The sequence below is a fragment of the Asterias rubens genome, chromosome 3 (assembly GCF_902459465.1).
Source record: "Asterias rubens chromosome 3, eAstRub1.3, whole genome shotgun sequence".
Classification (NCBI taxonomy): Eukaryota; Metazoa; Echinodermata; class Asteroidea; order Forcipulatida; family Asteriidae; genus Asterias; species Asterias rubens.
The window spans coordinates 12,726,792-12,754,501 of NC_047064.1; the positions used below are offsets into that span (position 1 = coordinate 12,726,792).

The 27,710-nt window shown below is 38.5% G+C and overlaps 1 protein-coding gene across 2 annotated transcripts in view; it reads left to right on the forward strand.

Moving 5' to 3' along the window:
* The window catches only part of LOC117288445 (ubiquitin carboxyl-terminal hydrolase 8-like), a 110,104-nt gene that overhangs the window by 21,502 nt on the left and 60,892 nt on the right, over positions 1–27,710 (forward strand). For both annotated transcript variants that reach the window (XM_033769313.1, XM_033769312.1), the window contains exons 3-6: positions 8,889–9,033; positions 11,778–11,863; positions 15,196–15,368; positions 26,170–26,329. In XM_033769313.1, coding sequence (XP_033625204.1) covers positions 8,889–9,033; positions 11,778–11,863; positions 15,196–15,368; positions 26,170–26,329 — 564 coding nt within the window. The remainder of the gene's footprint in view (positions 1–8,888; positions 9,034–11,777; positions 11,864–15,195; positions 15,369–26,169; positions 26,330–27,710) is intronic.

Here is a 27,710-nt window from a genome sequence, read left to right on the forward strand (position 1 = left end):
AGCGGCGATCATACTTTGTTGTAAAACCAGAAATAATCGAGGCGGGACTACGCAATCTGAAATTGTTTGGACTACAAACAAGTTCGGGGGATCAGACAAAAACAGGTTGAAATGTAACCCTATTAAACTGTCAGTCTATGGTATATATATTTCTACCTCCATGAGTATACCAAGTGCTGTTTTTAGGCTTCCATCTTGCGCGCGGGAAATACTCGATATATCGAGTATACTCGATATAAAATTTTCGATATATCGGTTATGGGAAAAAACTGACATCTACGGACGGTCATCCTACAACTGTAGGATTATTTGCAATCTAGGGGTCGGACAAACACCAAGCCGGCTTCCTGGGCATGACATACCAATTAAGCTACTCACTATATCACTCAAATTTGCCATGTTTCTAACCACAGTATCATTCAATTCATCAATTCATCAACATTTATTTCCACCAAGGATAATCACTTTAGAAAAAAGAACAACAATTGGAACAATAAAACTAATACACGGAGCTTATAAACGGAATGCCTTAAACACACACACAAAAATATTCTTAAGTACACAATATTGAACAAGGAAGACAAAATACAAAACAAAACAAAACTATGAAACAAAAACAGACAAACAAACGGATTGGACATAAACTGTAATAGACATCAGACGGACATACGCCACATTAAATCAGTGAAACAACAACACGGTTAATAAAAGAGGTACCAAGCAAAATAAAGCATATTTAAAGCGAACGTTATGAAGGAGAAAAAAACCCAGGACAAAATACATGTAAACTACGCTATATACTGGGAGATAAGATGTTTCTTGAAAGCGGTTTTAAATCGGCCAACAGAGGACTTTGATTTCACAGACTGCCTGAGTCCATTCCATAGACGAGGTCCATGAAAACAAATCGTATTCATTAAGTATGATGTGCAAGAGGGATATTATATAGTAGTTATTATGTGATCTAGTATGGTAATGGTGAATAGCGTTAATTGAGGTGACATATCGTCAGTGGTTTCACGAAGTAGCACTGTACGTGCTTAAGGATTTTTGTTTACATTTTGCTTTTTTTTTTACATTTCTGTCGATAATGCATGGCGACCTCTAATTCCATAAAGTTTCAAAGCTCAGACAGCTTTACATTTCTAATTAAGCTAATGAGTGTTTTAAACTTTTGCCCGTTTGTGTCATTTTTTGTTTTCACGAAGTAGCACCCGAACCTCTGTTTACCATTGTAATGCACTGCACGCACTCGAGTCAAAGTGAGGTAAAAACATTTTCACGAAGTAGCACTCGACTTGTGCGAGCGCGCGCGGGCGCTGCCAAAGTTTCATAAAGTAACACAAAATGCTGCGTTGTAGCATAGGCGAGTGCTACTTCGTGAAAACGCAAAAAGACATATTTTCCACTTTTTTGGTTTCACGAAGCAGCACGGATCTTCTCTTGTGTCTAGTTTCATAATAAATTATGCAAATGAGTCAAAATAAGATAAATTGATCAGTTCAAGTCATCAAGTGTCTAGTTTGAGAAATTTAAATGGAAATACTTTAAAGATTTGAAGGGAGGCGGGTTTCTAAAAACTTCAGAGGCCGCTTCTCTGATAAATATTTGTTGCTGGTATAGCAGCGAGTGCTACTTCGTGAAACCACTGACGATATGAGGAGAAAGTGCGTGGAAGAAGGTTATTGGTATACTTGTACCTTAATATACCAGTTTGAAGTTGATTAATGTCGGTGATTGTTAATGTGTGTATCCTGGCAAACAAGGTTGCTGTGTGATCACGATGAACGGAAAGTGTGCAAATGCGAATAGCCCTTTTCTGTACGGTAATAAGAGATTTAAGTTTGTTAGTGCTTGTGCGTGCCCAGACAATGTTGCAATAGTTCAGATAGGGGAAAATGAGAGTATTGTAAAGAGAAAATAGAGTGGTAGATGGGAGAGTACACCAGTGTTTCGGCTGATGACTTTGGAAACGGAAGTAATGTGGTTGGACCAGGAAAGTTTGTGCAGTGGACTTTACTGATGGCAGTATCATTAATTTTAACTGTTCCGCTACCACAAAAATCTTGAGACCTTGAGAAGACCATGTTTTTAGTTATGCTAGAGTTGAGAGAGAGTGTGTTGGCTTGAAACCAGGAAGAAACTTTAGTAAGCTAGGTATTGAGGTCACTGACCAAGGAATCAAAGTCCGAATGAGACGAAAGAAAAGTAGTGTCATCAGAGAAAAGAATAAATGACAAAGTGAATAGAAGAACAGTGAAGATCATTAACATAAGAAAAAGAAGAGGACCAAGAATAGAACCTTGAGGCACGCCATGATGAGTTGTTTTAAGAGAAGAAGACGATTGTTTGATAGAGGTGAACTGTTTGCGGTTATAAAGATAATCAGCAAACCACTATCGATCAATGACAGTCGCCTCTAATGCCGTAATGTTCAAGTTTAGAGAGAAGAATAGTGTGGTTGATAGTATCAAAGGCTTTGGAGAGATCGATAAAAACACCAATAGAAGATTGCTTATCAGAAAGAGAAATGGAAAGAGAATCAACAAGTTGGATCAGAGCCATATCAGTAGAGTAACTGGCCCGAAAACCGAACTGCTGGTCATAAAGAAGATGAAATTGGGAAAGAAATTTGAAAAGTCGCTTATAGATAAGCTTTTCCAAGATTTTTGAAAAACATGGAAGAACAGAAATAGGACGATAGTTAGAAAAATTATGGTGATATCAAGATTTGAAGACAGGGGTAACCTGGGCAATCTTAAGATTAGAAGGTACAGATCCACTTAGAAAAGAGAGATTAAAGATATGAGCCAGATGATGAGAGATAAAAGGAATAGAAGACTTGACTATGGAAGGGTGGATAGCATCAAACCCACAGCACGTATCACCTTTGAGATCTCGAACAATCTGAAAGATTTCATCGGAGTCTGTTGGTGTAAGGAAAAGAGAAGAATTGTTGGAATTGTGCTAATAGTCTGTGAAGTGTGCATTTGAGGGAGGGAGTTTATTAGCAAGACTGGAACCAATATTAGAGAAGTAGTCATTGAAAGAGGCGGCAATATCTGGAGGGTTGGAATTAGTCTGCTGGCCAATGATGAAGTTGTCTGGCAGATCGTCCTTCTTGTTCTTGCCTAGGATGTTGTTGATCTCACGCCAAGTGCTTTTGATGTTGTTTAGCGTTGAAACTGCTGGCATAGTGATTCTGTTTGGCCATAAGAATGACTTTGGTAAGACGATTAGTTTTTGTTTTGTATGTACACACTGCGTAAATACACCATTCATTCATGTCAGTGCAAAAGAGATAGGGAACAGTACTACAATTTTGGCGCACACTCTTACTATTGCTGTGGTGAACAGGAAGTGGTGTTGTTTGCATAGCATTTTACAGTGTGGTGGCGGTACGTTTATAGGGCCAAGCTGTTCCCATAAGAGGTCAGTCACACACCTTACTAAAGTTGGTCTAACTCAACTTAGACCGGTTTGGGTTCAACTTTTGTGCGTCTGAACGGGGCGGTCTAAGTCTAAACCAGTTCGGGTTTATCTTTTAACACTGCGTGTGGACAGAATGACATCCGGTTTTAACTCACAACGGACGACCCTTTGTGTGGTTCAATGCACACGCCCGGGACCTTGTATACGGTTTCTGTTGTCTCTGATGTCGAAATACCGAGTTGGCGACACTCTCTCGATCGGTGTATGTAGTTTAGCAACGACCCACGCCCATGATTTATTAAACTCTGAAACAAAATTATATTTTCCAAGCATTTTTTGTTGAGTGTCCTAAAATAAATTGAAACTGTTTTGCATGCGTACATGTATACTACGAGCGCAGCAAAGGAGCATTTTTTGTAATGCTTCTCACATGCACAGTGCTGCCATCCCATAAGCCTTTTTTTGAGGTATGGCGGACGTAATTCGCGCGCGTCACACGCCGCGACTGATGCCACGCTCACCATGTTGGTGGTCATTAGGTTAACGTGTAAATGCCACGTCGCCTAAAATGCGCACTTTACTGAATAACATACGCTCTATTTCATTGGTCAATACGCACAAAGTTACCACAACTTTACAGTGTTGTAGCATTGTGTCCGCCATACCTCAACAAGGCTTACAGTGATCCATCTCCGATATCCCATAGTTATCCATGACCGATCCCGTGGATGTGCCTTTCTATTGCCGTCACCGTTAATAGCGTGCTGTACTTTCAAATTAGGAGAATGAACTGTGGTGGGTGCGAGGCTGTGTGTAGGGGAAATCCCCTTCGCCAGAAATCACCACGTTGTTGGGAAGTTGGCAAAATACTGAAAAGTGCATGCATTTACATTTGCATGTGTGTAGTTGTGTTTATGAACGAATCAGAATAAAATTTGCGGCACCAGCTTTTGAGAGATCACAACTTCCAATCAATTGAGGTACAAACTAAAAGTATTTTTTTAAATCGGAAACGGTGGTATAAAACACAAAAATAAAACGTGTTCTGTTTCATGGAATATGGATAATATTTTGGTGAGTTTTCTCGGCGGTTTGTATCAATATTTTGTTTGTTTAATTGTTTGTTTTAAGAGTCGTGTTCATGTTTGTTATAAATGCCCATATCCTCCTAGCGGTAAAAATGTTTTCAGCGTTCGATTGAGCCATTTTTATCCAATATTATGTCTTGATGATCGTCCAGGGCATGGGGCACTCAGTAGCTCGGTGCGTGAATCTGATTAATAAAACCGGATGTTAGAGCAATGGGGGCGCGTCTACTTTGACCTCTTAAAACCGAAGATAAACTGGATCGGGTTTAACGCTGTGCTGTCTGAACGCAAGGGTTTTTTATTTTTACGACCACCCCCCCCCGCGGCTCGTAAAAGTTAAACAGGTTCAAGTCTAAGTTAGTACGCATACTAATGGCCCTGTTAAGTTAGCGTGGCTGTACGGAAGTCTTCCACGACTCCTTTTGGACTGTTAGTTTTACATCACGGTCGCAGGAAGTTGACAGGAGGTCAGTTTAACATGCGTTCCCATTGGATTTAATGTTGTCATTCTACAGAATGTAATCAAACTAAGCATACTATTAATTGTGATCTGCAACCTACTGTATGCATGTACATGTATGCCTAAGCTTGCATTTTTAACCCTTTATTATCATTTATAGTAGCTTTTAGTGTAGTAGTGTAGTTGGCAGACGTCTGTCGCGGACGACAATGTCCGTTATATATAACGTTATATGTTCTATAGGCCTAATAGTTACTTATTTTAAAACTCAATTACATGTAGGTGAAAACCACAGTTCACATGATTTATAATCACAGACTTAGTTCACTTCACTCACATGTCTCATGGTAAGATTTTAGGTGATGCAATCACTTAATCGCTATTTTCCAAAGCTGGTCTTTATACTGCACGTTAACACACCCCCACGTGACTGGGTTTTGACCAATCAGAGACTTGAAATTGTCCGAGGTATTTATTAATAGGTGTTCGCAGGTACTGCCTGAACAATAACAATACCGGTAGGTGTTCGGGGATACATCTCGAATACGTTTAAAATCGAACAATAACAATATTTATATAACACCCAAGCAGATCCTTGCCATTTGGTTGGAGGATTGTCCGTCACGTGATAGCAAATAAAAGTACCATTGCACGCTGAGTCACTCGCCGTGCTTTTTCGTTCCATCCGAAAAGTACCATTGCACGCTGGCACGCTGCCAGCGTGCAATGGTACTTTTCGGATGGAACGAAAAAGCTGAGTAAAAACATCACTGCGTGCGCGTGTCTTTGGTAACGCAGCAGGTGTTACTGCAAGAAGGCATAGTAAAATTACTAGCATTCGGCTTCTACAGTTGAAATTGTTTGTTTTGAAAGTTGTTTCTTTCAATCAAAATGACAAAGTTCTACTTGGATGTTATATAAAACAAATAATGAATGTTTTTCATTCGTGCAATGGTGCGAATATGTTCATTCGTTGAAAGCTGGAATGTTCCATTCAACTCGGCTCCGCCTCGTTGAATAGAACATTCCATCTTTCAACTCATGAACATATTCGCACCATTGCACTCATAAACATTCATTATGTGTATAATATTCGTGGGTACAACCCCGAACACCTACAAATTTAATAGAAGAAAAACCTTTAAAAAAACAAGAGGCATGCTCGAACACTTAAGAAAAACAAGATGTGTTCAGTATGGAATGACTGAACACCTAATAAGAAGTATTTAGGGAAATAAAACCGAGAAAAACAACAACCTGAAAGCATTAATTGTACATGTAATTTAATAAAAATGGGGGAAATGTGTGAACAGATTTTCAAGCATTGTAAAATTGAAGTTTTGCTAAACCGAATTTAAGAACTTGGTCCCTTACTTAAACACTTGATAATGGGTGCAATCGATTAGCTTCCCTGTGTTGCCCTGCGTTGCTCACTCGGGTGAGCCCCTGATGACAAGAGCTAATTGAATGATTACTCGCCCTCTCGTGGTGACGTCATGCACCTCGGGCCAGCCCCAAGCATTGGCAAGTGACCCATTCCACAAGCAGGACACTTGGGCTGACCAGGGTGAGCCCCTGGAATGAAGTACATAGGGCAGACCGGGGTCGACCTGGGGAAGCTAATAGAACGCACCCATTGAAACAATATATCTACAGTCTCGTTCCCTACTTCTCCTACATGTTCACAAACATGGAGCTCTAGTTCTTGCCTAAGTACATAGTCCACATTTCTATTCACAGACTTTCTGATTTAAACAATAGTACAGAGTAGAGCAAGTTGTACTGTTTGAAATGTCAAGACCAAACCGGCTCTTTTTAGAGCCACCACTCCTTCAAAAGAGATTTTACTCACGGTTGTGCCGTCAAGTTTGTACCGTCTTGGGTTCAAATCCAAATGCGGACCATTTGATTTTTCTCTCATCCCATGTTTGGTTCAAAGATTAAGGTCAATTATCCAATTCATATGACTTCAACTTATTTTTTAATTTTCAAAAACAACAACTTTTATTATTTCTGTTTTGGACCCCTGGGAGACTTTCATGTTTTAGTTTTTTGTATCCAAAAGAGCACAACAAAGCTGATTTGTCTTGGCTTGACTTGGCATTAATAACCAGTCTAGAATCCCACCCAGTTAATACACATATTCTTAATTTGATTATTAGCTGTTTCGTAGTGCAGTGCAGCGAATCAGCTCTTGTTTTTGTTAAGTTTTTTTTTTAAATTGTCTGTAAAAAAAGCCATTGAGATAAAACGTGGTTCTTGTAAGCGGCCTTTTGCATAGTTCCCAAAGAGCAATTGCAATGAAACTTTCATTGATGAAAGGTTTTGGTGCAATGATGATTCTAAAACAATGATGTCATGATGGCATCATCACCTGTCACGTGACAGCATCTTAAAGGTGACCTCTGCTTCTGGTCGTAAACGTGTCAAAAACGTAAGTGCCTTGTAATTCAAAAGTTTTATGTAATCACTTCACAATTTACACACTTGTTGATTATCAGGCAGGCATCATATGTATGAAGTTTTAAATCAATGACATCATCGGGGGTCACGTGACGTGGCATTAAAGGTGAATTTTTTTGAAGTTGTATAACTCTTGATGTAATGATGCGATCAAGTTGAAACTTTGTAGGTTGTTAGATATTGGCAAGTTCTTGTAAATTGTGAAATTACGTCATGATGACGCATTGTATGATGAAAAATCTCATGCATAGCTGGCCTCTGAACTTGGTGTCTCTGTTGTTATTATTTGTTTTGGGGTTTTTTTTGGGGGGGGGGGTTGGTGGGTAAATGCACAAGTGTTCAGTGGTTGTCAAAAACAAAATAGTTATGTTTATTTATAAATTGACTCTGTGAAAAATTGAGTGTATTGGTACATTGTTGAATTCACATTGTGCACAATTTATTGTTGTTGTAGGATCTTTATAATCTTTTTTACCAGTCACTGATTCAAAGTATTCTCACTTTTTGTTTGATCTGTAATTTTGGTAATCTGTCTGAACAAAATGTAAAGAAAACAGAGAGACCAATGAAAACTATTCAGCATTTAATTGGTACTGATCTGGATTCAATTGGTTCACTGTATGAAAAAAAGACTTGTGCTTAAAGTACTCAAAATAATGCCAGACATCTCTCATCCACTTTTACATTCAACAGGTCAGGTTTTCGTCTTTCTGTTCCTAGGACTTCACTACACTATGCCGGACCAGACGATCATTTGTTCCTCATGCTATTCACTATGTTCGACAACAAAAATTTCACAATGACTAGAATAAATATTGTTGTCTAGTTAATGAATCACAATTTCTGGATTTGTGTAATCTATACTAAAAAGACGCTTAAATCGAAAATGGAAAACATGGCCATAAAGTGGCAAGCAAAGAACAATGCCAACGCACGGGATAGCGGGGACGAAGGCTCACATACAGAGGCTCGGGTTAGATATGGGACGGGAGAGGGAAAGTGCTCAAGGTGGGACAGGGGACCATGGGAATGGCAAACAAATTAACGGTGCCGGGTATATTACTAGTTCATAATCATAGACACTAAACCAATGTTTGTTATAGAGATTGGCTGTTGCTAACTTGGTGTTAATATCCCTTTGTGGGAGTTTGCCGAGTTCACTTGATGGGAAGATCATTCAAACAAACCAACAAACAATTCTAGCAAGGTAACTAAGGGTTGTTAACACTTTTTACCATGGTTAGCATTGGTTTGGCTGGTGCATTGTTTTAGTGACATGCGGGTCTTTGTTGCTTTGTATTTCTAACTTAACTTATTTTGTAATTTATACAGTTTTGATATTTATTGTGTATACTTGTATTTGGCCGTTGGATATCAAGTTTCTATGTGTTTAACATGGACAATAAATAAATCTAGTCTAATCTAATCTATCTTATTGTTTTCAGATATTGCAAGTCAGCTGATAAGATTATTCGAGAGGCTGATAAGGCTTATAGGAGCCAGGATGAGGAACGGGCTTACGTCTTATACATGAAATTTATTTGTATCATCCAGTACATATCTAAAATGAAGGAGTACAAATTAGACAAGGTAAAAGTATGTCTGTATGTCTGTCCCTCTGCTGTCCAGCCGTTCGCGTTCAGTGGAAATGTTAAAGCTTTTGTTTTAAGTTTAAGTCTTTGAGTCGTGTTGTTTTTGATATGGCATCTTCTTTATTATGTGGACCATTTGTAAGTCTGAAGTTTTGACCCTGATATTTTCATAAGTGAAAGCTATTTTGTTTATTTATACATTGTAATAAACTAAGAGGTACCTAGCAAGGTATTATACACAATTTTGACAGCCCAGGCCTTTCAAATAAATCAAGGTAGAAGATTTTGAGTCCCTGACATCAGCATTTCTGACAGACCTCAACAACCTCTTAAATAATTGAGGTATTTAAATAAAAATAAAAAATTAAAAAGAGTTGGAAATTTTCCTTTCGTCATTTTTCTCTGTAAAATTTCAACAATAAGAAACATGTTTTTTTTTTTTTTTTAAAGATTCAATAATTTTGAAAAAAATACAATGAAAACATATAATAATTATTTTGTAACAATGATTGCTGCGATACTTGGTCAACTATCAGAGTAGTCAGTGTTTCAAATCTCCAGTGATGTAATTTTCCTTGGCTGTCAATTTTTGTCAATAAATAGGAAAAACGTGAACAAACACCTGATTCAAACACAATACAAACTTAGGTCTTGGTCAGTTAACCATACAAGATCCCCAAATAAAAGAAAAGGTTAGATAACCGATGACCCCCCCCCCCAATAAAAAAAGGAGAAAGAAAAAATAAAGAAAATAAAGGAGACAAAAACATGATGGGGCCCCATGTTAACATGATGTTAAGTCTACTGGAAACATAAACAGAGAAATAAGGTTCGCTTGAACTAAAGTGAAAGGATACAAAACAATGTCTAGTGCAGTTTATTTGTTTATATGATTCCTTAGTTGTACTTATTTGAATTCTCATTTAGCTAAATTGATTGCCTCTTCACAAAATTGAAAGTAACTAAACGAGGAAAATTTGCAGCCGAACCAGCTTTGCTAAATTATATTGAATGATGATTGTGTGGGCACGAAAAAGAACGATGATACGCTAAATTGAACAGAGTGCTAAAGGAATTTGACTCGACTTAAAACGACATTGAATGGCAGAATTCTGAATTTGAAACGAAGTAACAACTGGAGAGGCAAAACAGCTTTAATTTGAACGCATGAAAATGAAATTGGCTGCTCATTTCTTGAATTTGACCGAGAAAACCTATTATTAGTACTGAAGAGGTAAAACACTATATACAATGATGAAACAAAGGTGTACATTGCAGACTTGCTTCAGCTTGAACTTAAGTGTTGAACTTTTGGGTCACATTGGAATAACTTCATTTCTGTTTGAATTTCTTTGAAAATAAATATTTTTGTGTAGACTTCTTACATGTTGCAGTAACCTTTTTCAAAGTATTACATTAGTATTACATTAGATTGGTATATTAATGAACTTGTTCATGTACACCAGACATAGATCCAGGGAGGCAACGCAGGGGGTATTTACATAGATCAAGGGAGGCAACGCAGGGGGTATTTACATAGATCCAGGGAGGCAACGCTGGGGGTATTTACATAGATCCAGGGAGGCAAAGCAGGGGGTATTTACATAGATCCAGGGAGGCAAAGCAGGGGCGATTTACACAGATCCAAGGAGGCAACGCAGGGGGTATTTACATAGATCCAGGGAGGCAACGCTGGGGGTATTTACATAGATCCAGGGAGGCAACGCAGGGGATATTTACATAGATACAAGGAGGCAACTCAGGGGGTATTTACATAGATCAGGGAGGCAACGCTGGGGGTATTTACATAGATCCAGGGAGGCAATGCAGAGGGTATTTACATAGATCCAGGGAAGCAACGCTGGGGGTATTTACATAGATCCAGGGAGGCAAAGCAGGGGGTATTTACATAGATCCAGGGAGGCAACGCAGCCCTGGGGTATTTACACAGATCCAGGGAGGCAACGCAGGGGGTATTTACATAGATCCAGGGAGGCAACGCAGCCCTGGGGTATTTACACAGATCCAGGGAGGCAACGCAGGAGGTATTTACATAGATCCAGGGAGGCAACGCAGCCCTGGGGTATTTACATAGATCCAGGGAAGCAACGCTGGGGGTATTTACATAGATCCAGGGAGGCAATGCAGAGGGTATTTACATAGATCCAGGGAAGCAACGCTGGGGGTATTTACATAGATCCAGGGAGGCAAAGCAGGGGGTATTTACATAGATCCAGGGAGGCAACGCAGCCCTGGGGTATTTACACAGATCCAGGGAGGCAACGCAGGGGGTATTTACATAGATCCAGGGAGGCAACGCAGCCCTGGGGTATTTACACAGATCCAGGGAGGCAACGCAGGAGGTATTTACATAGATCCAGGGAGGCAACGCAGCCCTGGGGTATTTACATAGATCCAGGGAAGCAACGCTGGGGGTATTTACATAGATCCAGGGAGGCAAAGCAGGGGGTATTTACATAGATCCAGGGAAGCAACACGGGGTATTTGCCCTAAATTTGGCATAACAAAAAATATTCAACATACAGAGAGAAAGAGAGGGCTAAAGAAGCAAAAGGCATTCTGCAATGAAAATAATAGTTACTCTACTATGTGTGTGTTTCTTACAATGTCTCCAGCAAAGCCTGTACCAAAATTTAGACAAAGGGCTGCTTATAGACTCACAAGTATCTTATGCTTTTTGCCATTTACACTGCTAACTTTTCCTTTTTCTTGTGATAATAGGAATATTATGACAATCTGGGAGGGACTAAACATGTTATTTCTGCAATTGAGAAGGCTGAGACTCTTCAAACATCCCTGCTCAGACGGTTGGTATATTTATCTGCATCAACTTCCTTTAACATAATGATTGTGCAATGATTGAATTTGTACCAACTAATGCAGTTTGTCCAGAAATTATTATCAAAATCATTTTTGATAGTTTATGTTCTGGATTTGGATTTCTATGTATCGCCCTCTGATGGTTTCTGAATGTCATACTTTCTGTATGCCATCTTGGCATTGTCTTTTTTGACCGTAAAAGGAACTGACTGCTTTGTGGAAATTTAACTTAATACTGTTTGATTGACTTGACTCTCAATTAGCAGGAAAAGTAAAGCAAAGTATAGTGTATTTAAGTTGTTAACCCCTTGCATACACGTAAGTCAATCTCAGAATGGGAAATTAATTCTGAATAAAGACATAATAAAACATGATAAAAGGCAAACTTTGAAAGATAAAATAAATACAAGTCAATACATGTGTACATGTCTGTACATACTACATTGTAAGAACCTGAGTCATGACTGTCCTAAAAACCTATATTTATAAAAGGAAAGTACAGAAATAAAAAAACAAACACATTGAATTCAGTACATTTAAAGACAATGGACACTATTGGTTATTGTCAAAGACAAGCTTTCTCACTTGGTGTATCTAAACATAGGAAACAAATAACAAACCTGCGAAAATTTGAGCTCAATTGGTCAACGAAGTTGCGAGATAATAATGACAGAAAAAACAACCTTGTCACATGAAGTTGTGTGCTTTCAGATGCTTGATTTCGAGACCTCAAATTCTAAACTTGAGGTCTCGAAATCAAATTCGTGGAAAATTACTTCTTTCTCGTAAACTATGTCACTTCAGAGGGAGCTGTTTCTCAGAATGTTTTATACTAACAACCTCTCTTCATTACTCGTTACCAAGTAAGGTCTTATTTTAATAATTATTTTGAGTAATTACCAATAGTGTCCACTGCCTTTAAAGGGACATATGAGTTTCTTTGGGCACTTTTGGTTAAAATTTATTTATATTAATGTGGAATATTACATGTTTATCCCTGTTGGCGAGCTGCAAAGCAGTGAGAGCCTATGTAATATGTACCTTTCTGTCGGATGTTTCTCCGTCCGTCCGCTTTCAGTGGAAATGTTCAACTCTGCTCAACTCACGAATATCGGTGCAAAAGGAGGGTTGTGACGTTAAATTCACGTCAAATTCGCAGGAAGTATGAACCGGGCTTAAGTCTTTGAGTCGAGTTGTTTCTGGCATGTACTAGACAAAATGAGATTGTTATATATAATTGCCCGTCATTTGTTTGTAATTTTCAAATATGTTTTCCCAAAAAGTTTTTGGAATAAAATTATAGTGTATTTTTTTATTTGTTCGGGCTCAAACATTATCCTCTGGATTTAAAGAACCAAAATCTTAAAGATTTGAAATAGTTTGTTTCAATAAAAACCAAACTCTAGGTCACTGGTTCAAGTTGAGATGAACAATGCAATTTCCAAACCAAATTCGTGGAAAATTACTTCTTTCTCGAAAACTATGTTACTGGAGAGAGAGCCGTTTCTCACAATTTTTAATCTTATCAACCTCTCCCTCGTTACCAAGTAAGGTTTTATGCTAATAGTCATTTTGAGTTATTACCGTTTGTGTCCACTGCCTTTAAATAGTCACAACTCATTATTGCAATGATGTAGAGACTTGAAACTGAAACCATATATTGATTCTAACATAAAAATGCATATAAAAAGTGGGTAGAAGAGTGCATCACTGGTTCCAATTGAATGAGCTAAAACAATGCAAACTTGCATGGTCATAACTGCTCTTTGCAATGATGTACGGACTTGGAACTGAAAACAAATGTTGCTTCTAACAGATAGATGCATATGAAAAGATAAAACTCGAAGATCACTGGTTTTAGTTGAATGAGCTTAAACAATGAAAACCGTAAATGGTCATTATTTCATACTGGTCAATGTCAATATCAATGTCCCCACCCTTTGACAATCTTATTGATGAAATGATTGTTGTGGGTTTTTTTATTACAGAAAATCATTAAAGAACAAAAACAAATTATCCAATGACTATATTAAAAACAATTAAAAGAGTACTGTCCACTAAATAGGCATGTTCTTCCTGCTATACCCTGATTGCGTTTTTTAAAAATGTCAGTGATGGGAAAGCTTAGTTCATATCCAAACTCCTTAGCTTTAAGGGGTTGGATAGAGCCAGGCCCACCACTTTTACTAGTGTTGATTCTCTTGAGTTTATTGTAGACTTCATGTGGAGACACGGTCATCTTTGGAATTATAGATGGCACAGTGTAGGTACATGTAAGCTGGCAGGATGTTGGGGTCAAGTGGAGGAATGTCATGGTTAACAGTGATACAAAACATTATTTATAGTGTTAGCAATATCCTTCGCTGATGAGCCCTTCCTTTTTCCATAACCAGTAAGTTTACGAATGTGTTGGTGCCATTGGCGGAGGCTTAGCTTTTTTTGTTCTCCCCCACTGATGTCGTAGAAGACCTGTTCAGCATTCTTAATGAGTCTAGATGTTTTGTTGCGCAGGAATCGCCAGAGGCACATTTTACCGCTTGCGAAGGCTTTCTGTCATTTCAGGATAAGCAATTTCAGTTTTGAAGTAATCCAGGGTTTATCAGCATTATGGTTTGAAGTGATCTTTGTTGGGAAGAATTTATCAATGGCACTTTGTAGTGTCTCATTAAGAGCGGACGTCTAGTGTTGCACTGTTTCAGCAGATTTGAACTCCACCCAATCATAGTTCATTATTAATAATAATAATAATAATAATAATAACAATAATAAACATAATAATAAGGCCCAGGCAAGGTTTTCAACGGCAGTTTAAGAACGAATCACTACTCTTTTATTCCCATTCATAAATACCTTTTTGGTAAAAAGTGGTAATAAATTAAGAAAGTCTGTAAAATTTATCCGTTTTCCGACGTCCTTAAGCTCTGTACGTGTGTTGCATTTTTATGACTGAGACAGTTTTCGGAAATGTATTCGTGCGCGTAGTTAGTCTTGGTGCAAGACATTTCTCGTTTTCGTTTCACACACAGCTCGGCCAACTCACCAACAGCCTTGCCCGCAACGAGAAACGTCTTGCACCAAGACTAGCGCGTAGTATGCACCTAAATGTATCCGGGGAAAAAACCCAGTTATAAACAGCTCCAACTGGTCTTTATCAACCGTTGAAACACCCCCACGTGACGCGCTCCACCAATAGGAATAGCGAAACTGTCTGAATATCAATGAATGTTTTGAAAACCAATTAGCATCTTGCAAGATGTGGTAAAGACAATTACTTTAAAATATGTTGTTTATTATATTGAAATTTTATTTTAAAAAATAGATACAAGGACCTGGAAGAAGAGCAGCAGGTGCAAGCTACATGCACTTTAGCAGCAAATGACAGCTCATCTGATGAGAGTATCAAGAAACCAAGAAACTCCACAACTAATGGGGTTGCAAATGATAGTGCGGTTCCTTATTGTGCAAAGAATACAGCATTCACTCCAGAATTTGGTATGTATCAGGGTGACTACTTCTGCTTTTTGGGAAAGTTTGTGTTATTCAATTGGTGTTAAATCTTTATATTCGATGTTCATGTACAACCAACTTGAACAAGAATTTGTGTGCATAGGTTGTACAGTCTGATTACATGTAAAATTGGTTTGTCATCTTGTAAGCTTGTAATTGCTGAGTGGTAATTTGTTGATGATTGTGGAGATGGGGAAAGAGCACCATGTAAAACATAAGGGAGACGCTGTTGCCAAGAAACATTCTACATTCAATGGATTTAGTGATTTGATCTACCAGGGCCCAGCAATTCCACTGAAGCCTTAAAAGCTCAAGGATCACCAGACTTTGGTCAGTGAGTTTGATGCAGACCAAGCTTGGGTATTTCTACAATCAACATCATGAGACATGTTGATGTACGAGTCCAGGTACTCAAAGTAGACTTTTGGTGAGAAAAATAAATCCCCAGCATGTACTTACTACACCAATCTAGAGACATTATGGGTGCTATAATGACATTCACCTTTAAACACATGATAGGCGGAATGTTAGCATATTGAATGTGGGTACATGAACTTGGTAGTTGTTGCCCAGTCTTTCCAAACACAGGTGAATCATATAACAGGAGACAAATTAGTGTACTGCAAAATTGTATCAATAAGGCAAATTTGACTGAGCAAGTCAGCAGTCGATTTTTGCATTTTCAAAATATATTGCAAAATATTAAGCAAGTGTTTATATATCTACTACTTAATTACAGTTCAGTTACAGTTTTTTTTTACACTTTAGTACACTACCCTACCACTCGTAAGAATCAGGCTACTATCTATTAAATCAATAATAATAAGACTCGTAGTGCGAATAATAAGACTCGTAACTCGAAAATGGGAAATCTGGTTGTTAGGAAGAGTATAGAGAAGAGCATTGCTGTTGTCAAGACGAGAAGTAACAAGTGCATGAATGACCTTTTCAGTGGCACTTTTGTCCAAGAACTTGCGAATCTTACCTATCCTGATGTAATATGATGACAGACGAAAGATTTTGTCGATGTGTGGTTGAAGTATCATCGGTGAATAAAAAATAACCCCTAAGTTCCGAGCTTGTAGCGAGGGAGCTATCTTCACTGATGGAAATGTATGGCACTGAAACCTTTGTTAACTGTTGACATGACCCATGGATGGAACTCTGTCTTGTCATCATTTAACTTTGGGCAGTTTTGTTGTGTTCAGCGTCAAATTTCTTGGATGCATTTCTCAAGTCTTGCAATAGATGCATTGGAGTTTTCTTGAGAAGATTTAAACATGATGTATAGCTGAGTGTTGTCTGCGTACACATTGTAATTCAAATTAAATTTCAGGATGATGTCATGAATCGGTAAAGTGTACAGCGTAAACCACTGCGAGCCCAGTACCAACCCCTGTGGCACAGAGTAGTTCAAAACAACGGGGTCTGATATCGCGGTGCCAGTACATGTACATACATGCTCAGTTCTATTGAAGAGATATGATTTGCACCATGCTAGGGCTGTGTCCTCTATGCAAAGGTGATCTTGAGCCAAGAGAGAAGGATTTTTTGGTCAACAGTGTCAAAGGCAGCACTCACAAGTCTAGTTAGGTTACCATTGTCCATTGCAGAAAGAATATCGTTGCTCACAAAGACTAGTGCAGCTTCTGTCCCATGGAAAGGCTTGTGTGCTAACTGGAACACATCGGACAGGTTGAAAGCATGAATGTGATCTGAAATGCATGATGAAACCACTCGTTCGATAAGTTTTCCAATGTATTTTAAGTTTGCAACCGGTCTGTAGTTTTTTTAATATCTCATCTCCTCGTCCAGGTTTGGTTTCTTGATGAGCGGCCTGATGTAGCAAACTTTGAGGCTATAGGGGAAACTACTGGAACTGAGTGGTTCGTTTATAAGATCAGTGATGTTGAGTACAAATATATCAATGTTTTGCTTCATCATGGATAAGCTTGGGCGATATCGATTTATTTTATTCACGATATATCGCCGACAATATATCGCGATATTCGATATAATCGCGATTAATGAAATTTGACATCATCAGTCTTCAAACTCCAAGTGAAAGTTGTAGAAGAGACAGTCATAGCTTAAGAGAGGTGTTCTAATTACCTATTCTTCTGCTTTTACTCCAAACCTATGGAGTGCAAGATGTCTCAGCTAGCAAATACATCACGATATTTAATCGATATTGCGATATATCGCGATTATTGCGATATATCGCGATATATCGATATTTTGATTAAAACCAAATCCATCCGATATCGAAATCGTTTCCAAATTAATATCGCGATATGCGATAATATCGTGATATCGCCCAAGCTTAATCATGGATGTTGACACTGGATCCAGCTCACAGGATTTTGAAGGAAATTTCATAATAACCATTTGAATCTCGGCAACAGTGGCAGGCTCAAACACAGATAGTCTACACTCTGGTTGAAGACGTGGCAATGTCTGCGGCACGTTGTAAGGGACTGATGAAAATTATGAGTGAATGTCTGAAATCTTGGTGACAAAGAATTTCTGGAATTCATTTGCCAAGTTGTAATAATTGTAAGTGGATGGAAGGACAGGGGTTTTGGGTTTGAGCATTATCAAAGAGCTTTGCCATTTTTTGCCATTTCTGCTCAAGTTGATGACAGATCTTTCTTGCTGTATGAGTATCATCATTGAACCAGGAAACTTCAGTACGGGCCTTGACTGATCCTGTTTTGCAAGGTGCGCGGACAGTACTCTCATATTGGCTGACATAGGAGTCCAAGGAGTTGTGATTGATTTCTAGCCTTGCCAAATGAGTTTCTATGTTGCGAACACTTTTGGGACTTTGGGCTTGCACTGACTCAAGTTACACATGACTGCATAATGGTCTGATAATCCAGGTAGAATAACAAAGTTTGAGACAACAGGTGGGGAGATTTCGCGAGTTATGACAAGGTCCAGGCAATGACCGAGACGATGAGTTGGCTCCTTGATATGCTGGGTAAGACCGAAAGCCTGAAGTAGATGCCTAAACTGGTTTGCATTGGTGTTGTGGCTTTCATCAACACGAATGTAAAATTACAAAATTAAATTCTCAAACTCCCTAAGAAAACTTGAGAAAGTCATTTTGTCAGAAAAAATGATGTATTGGCTAATTTCAAACGAAAGTAACTCAGCAACGCGATACACCCCAAAGCTTAGACATATACCAAATTACTGCTGTTGGTGTGTTCTTTCCAGCCATGCATATAACTCAATCCTTGAAATTGTCAACATCTGACTCATTTTCACGTAGCGGGTCACATATATGGACTGTGTGTTCAGATCACAAAGAGTTGAGATCAGGCTGGAGTCACTGGTGCTATAACAGATGGGAGTGTAACTTCATGAATAGGGGGTTTAAGAACAGTTCTACGGCGACCAGCTTTTTCCCGCTATGTGTAGGTCGGTAAACAGTGCTAGGATTTACAAAAAGGCCAAGATTCTGTAATGTAAATTTACAGGAAGGCAGCAGAGTTGTAGCACGCTTGGATGGGGCATAAGAGAGACTGAGAAGTTTGTTACGTTGATAGGAATTTGCAGAGTTTGGACTAGCTTCTGCTGAGTTTGGGTTATTTTCAGCTTCAGGGCCGGGGTTTACAGCAATGTCACAGAAGATCACAATTTCCAAATGAAAAGTGGCCGAGTAGTACATTTCAATTATTTTCGAAGCTGAATGAATTGCAGCTGTGTCTTTGGCAGAATGCAAGCTCAATTGATCAGTGTGGTAGTCGAGTCACCTGTGTTGAGTCCAAGTCACTTGGTCAGAGTCATGAGTCAATTGGCTGTAGTCCGAGTCATGAGTCACTAATTGTTTAAATAATTAAATAGTTAGAAAACTTCAACCGGTTCACCTATATCGGAACACTTGATTGTAAACCAAATGTCAAAAAATATTAGTTGGAAATGACAAAATATTTAAAACACATGTAATTTAGACAAAATATCTGCAGTTTTAATTTCATTTCAGGTTTTACAAATACACAACATGCTCCTCATCCCAGAATATCTTGTAGTGATTAAAACAAACAAAAAGTAGAAATTCTTTAACAATTATATACTGATTTATCCATTTCAGAAAGAAGGTATCCAACACAGTTTTATGATTTAGAGAAAGTAATTCTTTCTGAAATAAATATTAATAACTGCCAAATTACAAAATGTTCTTGTTACACTTTATGAAATCAAGCTGTGACAGAGTGGAGGCTCTAAGTCTAGACCAATGAGGGCATATCTGTTGTATGCATCAATCATTGGCTATGGTGTGCTATGGTGTTAATCTTGACAGAATACCTGCACGTATACATCCTGATATTTGGAGATTGTGCAGTAATTCACCAGAAGCATTGGTGTCGTGCACAATAATGCTTTTACAGAGTGATATCCCAGCGGACCATACGCGGGGCCGTACATGGCCATCTAAGGTCCTACTACTTGCCGTCAACTCGCTTGGTGCCGTCAACTCGCTGTCAACTCCTCAAGTTTAAAATCCACAAAAGAGGTAAAGAACTGTAGATTTATTAGCAAAAAGAAAATTTTCACAAGTTTTCGGTCACATTTCGGTAACTTTTTACTACATTTAAAGCCATTGGACACTTTCGGTAAACAAGAATGAAGGCCCACACTTCGTGTATCACAACTTCTATATAAAATAACAAACCTGTGAAAATTTAGGCTCAATCGGTCATCGGAAACGGTAGAAAATAACAGGAAAATCTACCCTTGTTTCCGCACGTTTCGCCGTGTCATGACATGTGTTTAAAATAAAATTTTTATTTAAAAAGTAAAGCGTTTCATTGAATAATATTTCAAGAGAAGTCTTTCACCATTGCCTTCTGTAAACCCTTTAAGTTATTTGTAAATCTGTGAACTTTTTTCTTTTCTTCCTGTACCCGGTACTGTATATTATTCTTGGTACCCCAGTCATGGTTAGAGCATTACCGAAAGTGTCCAATGGCTTTAATTGTTGCAAAGGGGCAAAACCGTCGGCCGCCATCTAGCATCTTGCGTGTGGATCGCACCCCTTGTATGACATGGACAACAGAGGGCAACATATGGAATAGTCTTGGCCCGAGACATCAATTTGCGGTACTACATAGTGTGCTATGTACTGCGCTTTGTGTAAATTGATCGCTGACGTATTGAGTCAAGACTAACCCATATCTGCCCTCTGCGGTGTCGTGGTTGAGTTGACGGCGAGTTGACGGCACAAGTGAGTTGACAGCACAAGTGAGTTAACGGCGATTTGACGGTAAGTCGGACTGGCCATCTTCATGATAATCACAAACAATTGCAACACCATACGAAAGTGTACGTACTTGTACTAGACGTTAAAGTTCCTCCATGTGCATTCCGGGCAAGATGATTGGATCATCAGAACTGTTTTTTTTAAACACGTGACAAGTTCGAGTGTTTTGCCGAAGTGACTCGAGTCAAGCCGTGACTCGAGATGGACTCAAGTCCGAGTCTTGGACTCGAGTCATACAACACTGCAATTTATACTGATGGAACAAAGCTGACCACAGATGAGTCAGTACAGTACAATGGTCTAGCATGCAGGGAGAAGTGGACAAGATACTTTTTGTCCCCAGATTGGGGACCAATGTCCATGGACAGATAACTGCACAGCATGCGGCCACCAAAGTGTGTGTTAGCTTTGTACACCAGAATTCTTAGACAGTGAAAAATTCCAACAGCAAATCACTATTTTCACAACTCAGGTGACTCCAGGATACACAGAAAAAGTCCAGTAAGAAATTAGCAAACAAATACAGAGCAGATTTGAGTGCTGCTGTCAGGCCTCAAATCATTATTGTCTTTAAAATGTTAGCTCAAGACACTAACCTGCTGGCATTTTCACGCTTTTTAATTTGCCCATTTTTAATTTGTCTTTTGTCATGGCTGCAGCATCAGTACTTTTACTAGACTTCACTTTTACTTCCAAACGGTACACACTTCTTGCACACAGAAAAATGGAGCTGGGTGTTGGGCTGCAAATCATTAATAATATTAGTAATAATAATAATAATAAACTGTACTTGTATACAGCACCTTACACAAATGTTCCGAAGCGCTTTACAAAATAAATCAGTAATTGAATAGGTCCATGGATTAGAAAATGTTTTTATTTCGAGCAGTTTTGATGAATTTGGGTAAATTGTTTCACAATGTCAGTGAAGAATGAGAAATGGACGTAATTATGATTTAGTATGAGTGATGTTTAGAAAGAGTTGAAAAGTAGACCATGAACGACTAGGTTGGTATGGTTGAAGGTTATTGGAGGTACTTGGGGCAGATTGGTTGAGGGATGTGTGAAGATGTCACATCCATTTACAAGAAGGGTAAATTCGTGACATACACATCAAATGAACTCAAACAAATCAACAGAATGAACACAATTCGTTATTAGCTTTAAATAAACAAAGTTCTTTTATAATGAAGAATTAATATTTACATAAATTTACAGAAAAAATAGTACAGTTTGTTAAGTCTTAGCCTCTAGGGGTATTTTCTTACGCCCTTGTTTGGCTAAATAAACCAATAAATCAATTAAATCAATTTAAATATACAACTTTCTACTTTGACAACTTAAATGTGCTTCTTTGAAGCCTTGGTTGAAACAATATCGTATCACAACTTTTCCTTGTTAACTATTACCTCAAAGGTTCTGCTTTCGACCTTAAGTACAAATTATTTACACCTTCTTTAGATTGAACTCTAGGGGTCGTCCACTAGATACAAATAAACAAACTTTTACTACGCGCGACACAATACAACTTAAAACAGACTGGGCTGCTTGACCAACTTTTTGTGAACTGAACATCTTTGGCTGGTTCACATTAAAACAAGTAGCAAAATAAATCTCAAATAAAACCTGTGTTTTCGGCTGCTTTGGACCTCATGACTCATGTCTCTTGCCTACTTGGCGACTTTGACAATCCGTCCTTCAAGTATGGCCTTAATCCTAAGAAGTCGGTCAGTAGTTGACTTGGACTTTGTCGTAATCAAGGGTTGAGCGTCATGCGTCTAAACCAGGGTTGGGTGGTCATCTACAGTAAAATAGTTAATCAAGAAATGTCCAAATATCTTGTCAAAAATACAAAATTTTAAAGGCAATGCATAAACTTTAAAATAATTCTGCTTGCAACTTCAGAAAGAAAATTACAATTTGAAACTTCATTAAACATCTCTTTATAGAAAACTTTAATTGCTCGATAACTTCGCTCTTCATAAAAATCAAATTTGACAATTGAGCATACTTCACTTACATTGTAGATACTTACATGGTGTTACCACAAATCTATACTATTAAAAGCGTAACCCGCGCCATCTTGGATTGAAAATTAGAAGGTCCAGTGGCATGGCATCCTTGTGGAATCCAACACGGTTGTATCGTTACAGACGTTGGGTTGCAAGTCTACAAAACCCTGAACCGAACTCCCTCTTACGAGTTGTCTGATTGGCTGGAGTCACGAGCAATATCTCCTTACATGTGTGGTTGTCTGGTTTTGATATGGGCCACCTGTTGGTCGAAGGGGGAGGCCGTAGGCTGCGCACAGAGTCACCTCTGTGGTTGTCTGGTTTTGATATGGGCCACCTGTTGGTCTAAGGGGGGGGGGGGAAGCTGTAGGCTGCACACAGAGCCACCTCTTTAGGTTTGAAGTGGGTGGCAACCTCGGACTCCCATTAACATTCCAGAGTGACTCATTGATGTTTCGCAGAGGGGTAAATGGCATTGTGTATATACCATTTTGTACAGGGGGGTTTAATTTCGCGTGTTAAATAAAAAAATTAAATAAAAAACATTAGGCTTTAATACATGCATCTGTTACATATGTGTTTATTACAATTAAGTCACTCATGTAGGCCTACCCAACTTTCCAGCATTTTTTAAACGCATCAAACAGCAACCCGTTGTTGTGAAACTTTATTTGTTCCATTTAACTCTGCACCATTAGTGGTACAGTCCATATGTCCTCCCCCACACACAGAACGTATACACGCAAAAGTTGAAACATTTTCAAATAGAAAGTAAATGCATTACTGATTCTTTTCATATACATTGTATAGGTTTTTCCAGTTAAACCTATAAAAGAGTACATGAAATCACCGTTTAAGAATAGTATGCTTTCATGGTTACGAACTTTGTGAAACATCAACGGCTGTTTTGAAGCTGTAAACGAACATTCCATTCAAAGTTCTGAAGCAACAAAATTGTTAGAACGCAGTTTGGTCAGGACTCAGGATGTAGATTTTGCCAAATCCTCATGTGCAGCTGAATCGGGTACTTTTTACGAATTTCTCCATACAAAATTAACGAAACTGGCCTATAAACCCTTAAAACAACAAGGCAAATGTTTTCTGAAAGTGAATTAAGTGAAAGGATGTAGGGGTAGTTATTAAAGATCAATACAATTACCGTTACTATTATTTTAGTTTGTATAGGGTTCCACAGATAATTATGATACCATAATTATAAAATTTGATGTTTTATCAGGGGACTTCGTCACGCGGGGCGCGCGCCCCGGCGGATGTTGACCAGAAAGTTTACATGAGAATTAATTGATATGACAATAAACTAAAAATTAATGAGGCCGACGCTCTGTTACTCCCAAAAGCGGTGGTAAAAACAGTAGATTAGATGTTGCACAGCATATTCCGAAAACTCGCTTTATTTGGTGCTCAGACAATTTTGTATGCGTCGTTGGACGTACGCTCAATAAATCACGATGAATGGGGCCTTAGACTAAAATCGTGTACACGTCATTGGAAACAAAGCAAAAATCATTCAACAGTTATAGCAACCAATCATTAAATATATTTTATTTTCAATACAATTTGCAGAAATTGACTGTGTCGTTAAAGTCCATACCAACTGGCGCGTTTTTTTTTGTATCTGCTGTCTACCAGAACTTCTTCGAAGCTTCCTTTTCAGTCAGATAAACTCCGCGGCTATTAGTGGCTGTGATTATGAGTTTGTTTTAAAAGAGGGTACCACTTTCATACAAGCCTTTTTAGTCGGATTTCTCCTGTGCTATTAGCAGCGGTGATTATTGTTGAGGGGGGAGACCAGACTTAGACCACTCAAATCCGTGTAACTGAATTATACCAAATGTGCTCAACACAATAAAATAAGTGTGTCATTGGAGCAGTGTACGTGCTATATTTTTAGTCGACTAAGCATTATTACCCTTACAGTCATCTTAGCTGGGAAATACTCAGTGCAGTGGATAAAATTGACACAATGACAAAAGCCGATTGAATTAAAACTATGCGTAAATGAGGCGAAACATAATCCACATTACGGATAATGCGTTGGCCCGCTCGATCAACACTAAAATATTACGAAATACCCTACATATCATGCCAAGTACCATCATTGCCAAGTATACCCATCCCCAATATTTAAGCTCAATTCCAGAAACGAACATCAATTCCTTGAGTTGGAGAACGCAAGAGAGAAGGTGAGGAGGGGAGGCGACGCGTCGCGACGTTTCACAACTAAGTTGTGCACGCTCAACAATCAATTTTTATCAAAATACAACATTAATGACAAATTTCCATACCGATTATAAATACAATTTCTAATCCAATCCTACGAAATGATTATTACCTGTAAGAATACCTCCCTTGCCCCCACATTACCTTTTACAACATTTGTATACTAGAATCCTCATTAAAGATACACATTCAACAATTTACTTACAATATTTTCGATGTAGGAGGGGGCCGGTGGAAATCGGTCATGGCTTTCCATGACTTCCCAAATCACAATATTTCGCCATGGACTTTTCTGTCCCACGGAATCTCTAAATAATACGGTGGAGTCTGCCCCATAACCTGCGAGGGCTGATTCCACTCGCCGGGTGGTTACAGTTGACCCACTCTCACTCACTCTCTCTCCCGCTAAATGTGACCCTACTCGGTCGGAGTCATCGTTGATACTTCTACTACATAGTTACAATATTCCTACCCACGAAACCTTCCCATGATTGCCACACCTACATTCCAACATACCATGTTCACAATGTGTCCATTCACAATACCCGAACCAAATATCATGACCAAATAAGTAATTCTCTGAACCACGACCCCAGAACAAAAACCAATCTTTCACTACGCGTGACACAATACAACTTACTCAGACTGTGCTGCTTGTCCAACTCTTTGCGAACTGAAAAGACTAAAGAATTTGGGGACCAAAACTAAACAATTTATAAAGTTACACAAAATGGAAACACTTTGACAGAAGAAGGAGTTTGAATTCTATGCGTTTGGAGACAGGTAACCAAATGAAGCCGAGCAGCAGAGTTTTGAAATTTTTGAGGCAGGTGGAAAATGGAGAATTTTGTTGCAGAAGTCCAGACGGCATGATATAAAAATCATGAACCAGATCACGCTGTGATTTTGGCATGTAACTCAAGGACAACATATGGTAAATGGCAAAAAATTCAGCAATGGGGCTATCCCATGGTTCCAGTATAATGTTCTAGTTTAATCCTGGAAAGTGTTTTGACATCTGCTCCTTTTGAACACGCCAGCATAAAGTAGACACACAATAGAGAGCCGGTTATGACAATAGGGGTACCCTGAACTTTAGTTTTGATTCTCACTTTGGGTTGGAACAAATAGAAACAGTTTATTGGAAGTCACAAGTTCAGTTGAACCATTTAGGAAACTAAATGTAGATAACTAACAAAAAAAATCTTATGGGAAGTATCTGCAAATAAACTTGATATTTTAACCTGTTTTGATATGCTCTTAGGACAAAATGGAAAGATAGTCGCTGCTCAGCTGTATAAACTTCTTCAGGATGACACATACCATATTCTTCTCATGGATGCTAGATCTACTGAACATTTCCAAGCATCTCATATGCAATGTCAACAAGTCATCAATGTACCACAGGAAACTATTAAACCAGGGTAAGTAAGACCCCTTGGATGGGACATACAGCTGTTGGTCCTTTGTGTTGTGTCACGCACGTTAAAGATCCCGGTGCAGGGTTTGCTCTGGTGTTCCTGGCTGTGGCTGCTGAATGCGCCTTAGCACCTTGTAAACCCTTAAAAATTGCTGTATAATTGGTTCTAAGAATTCGTAACTTTAATAGCCTATATTAATTTTGGTTTTTACCCATACATCGATGTGTGTTAGCACTGTATACTCGGTACTTCCCCGAGTCCTGTGTAAAAATATCACAGGCATATTACTTGGGTGGGATTCGAACCCACGACCCTTGCAATTCTAGAGCAGTGTCTTACTAACTAGACGACCGAGATTGCCTGGTAGCTAGAGGCAGTTTGAATGCTATTTTTTACCCATACACTGATATGTGTTAGCACTGTACTTTCTCAAGTCCTGTGAAAAAATATCACAGGCACATTACTCAGGTGGGACTCGAACCCACGACCCTTGCAATCCTAGGGCAGACGTGTTTTACCAACTAGACCATAGACTCCCGGTTAGATTATTGCAATAGCTTATACTTTGGTTTATACAATTATCAATTTCAGAAATTACAACATTCAAAATGCTGCAGCCCGTCTTGTTATTAGGAATTGGTTTGATCGCCATTCAGATATGACACCAATTCTTTTTGATTTACACTGGGTTCCAGTCAAAGTTCGTGTTGAGTATAAAATCGTCTGTGTTATTTTAAAACTTATTCATCATGGTAAATCGGCCCCTCGCTATCTGTCAGAATTAATTTCAATTTACGTTTCTCATATTCATACTAGAAGTTGTGTTGGTGTCAAACTTAATTTTTCCTTTAGTTGGCCCAAGGCCTAGCAAATCTTATGGGCTTTTTCTATTTATGCTCCAGCCCTTTGGAATAATTTACCCATTCTTTTGAGGGTTATCACCAACTTTGATATTTTTAAAACCCACCTCAAAAAGTTTCTTTTTAAAAGACATTATCTCTGACTCTTTACATTTGTTTTTTCATTGCCTTTTCTATGGTGTTATAATTTTGTTGATAGTCTCTTTTTGGTGTTTGTCATTGTTTGTTTTTGTCGTTCTTATTGTACAATGTAATTTTGCTGTATTTTGGTTACTCTTTTTAGCTTAATGTTTATAATATGTAAAACACTGTACGGCGTTTTGAGATTTTTTATGTAAGACGCTATACTAAAAATAAATTATTATTATTATTATTATTACATTTCTAATTATGCTCGACATGAGCGCCGCCTTCGATTCCATTAAACATGAAATTCTCCTGAGCATCCTTCAAACTCACTTTGGTATATCTGATGTAGCTTTGTTATGGTTCGACTCTTACTTGACTGGCAGAAGGCAGAAGAT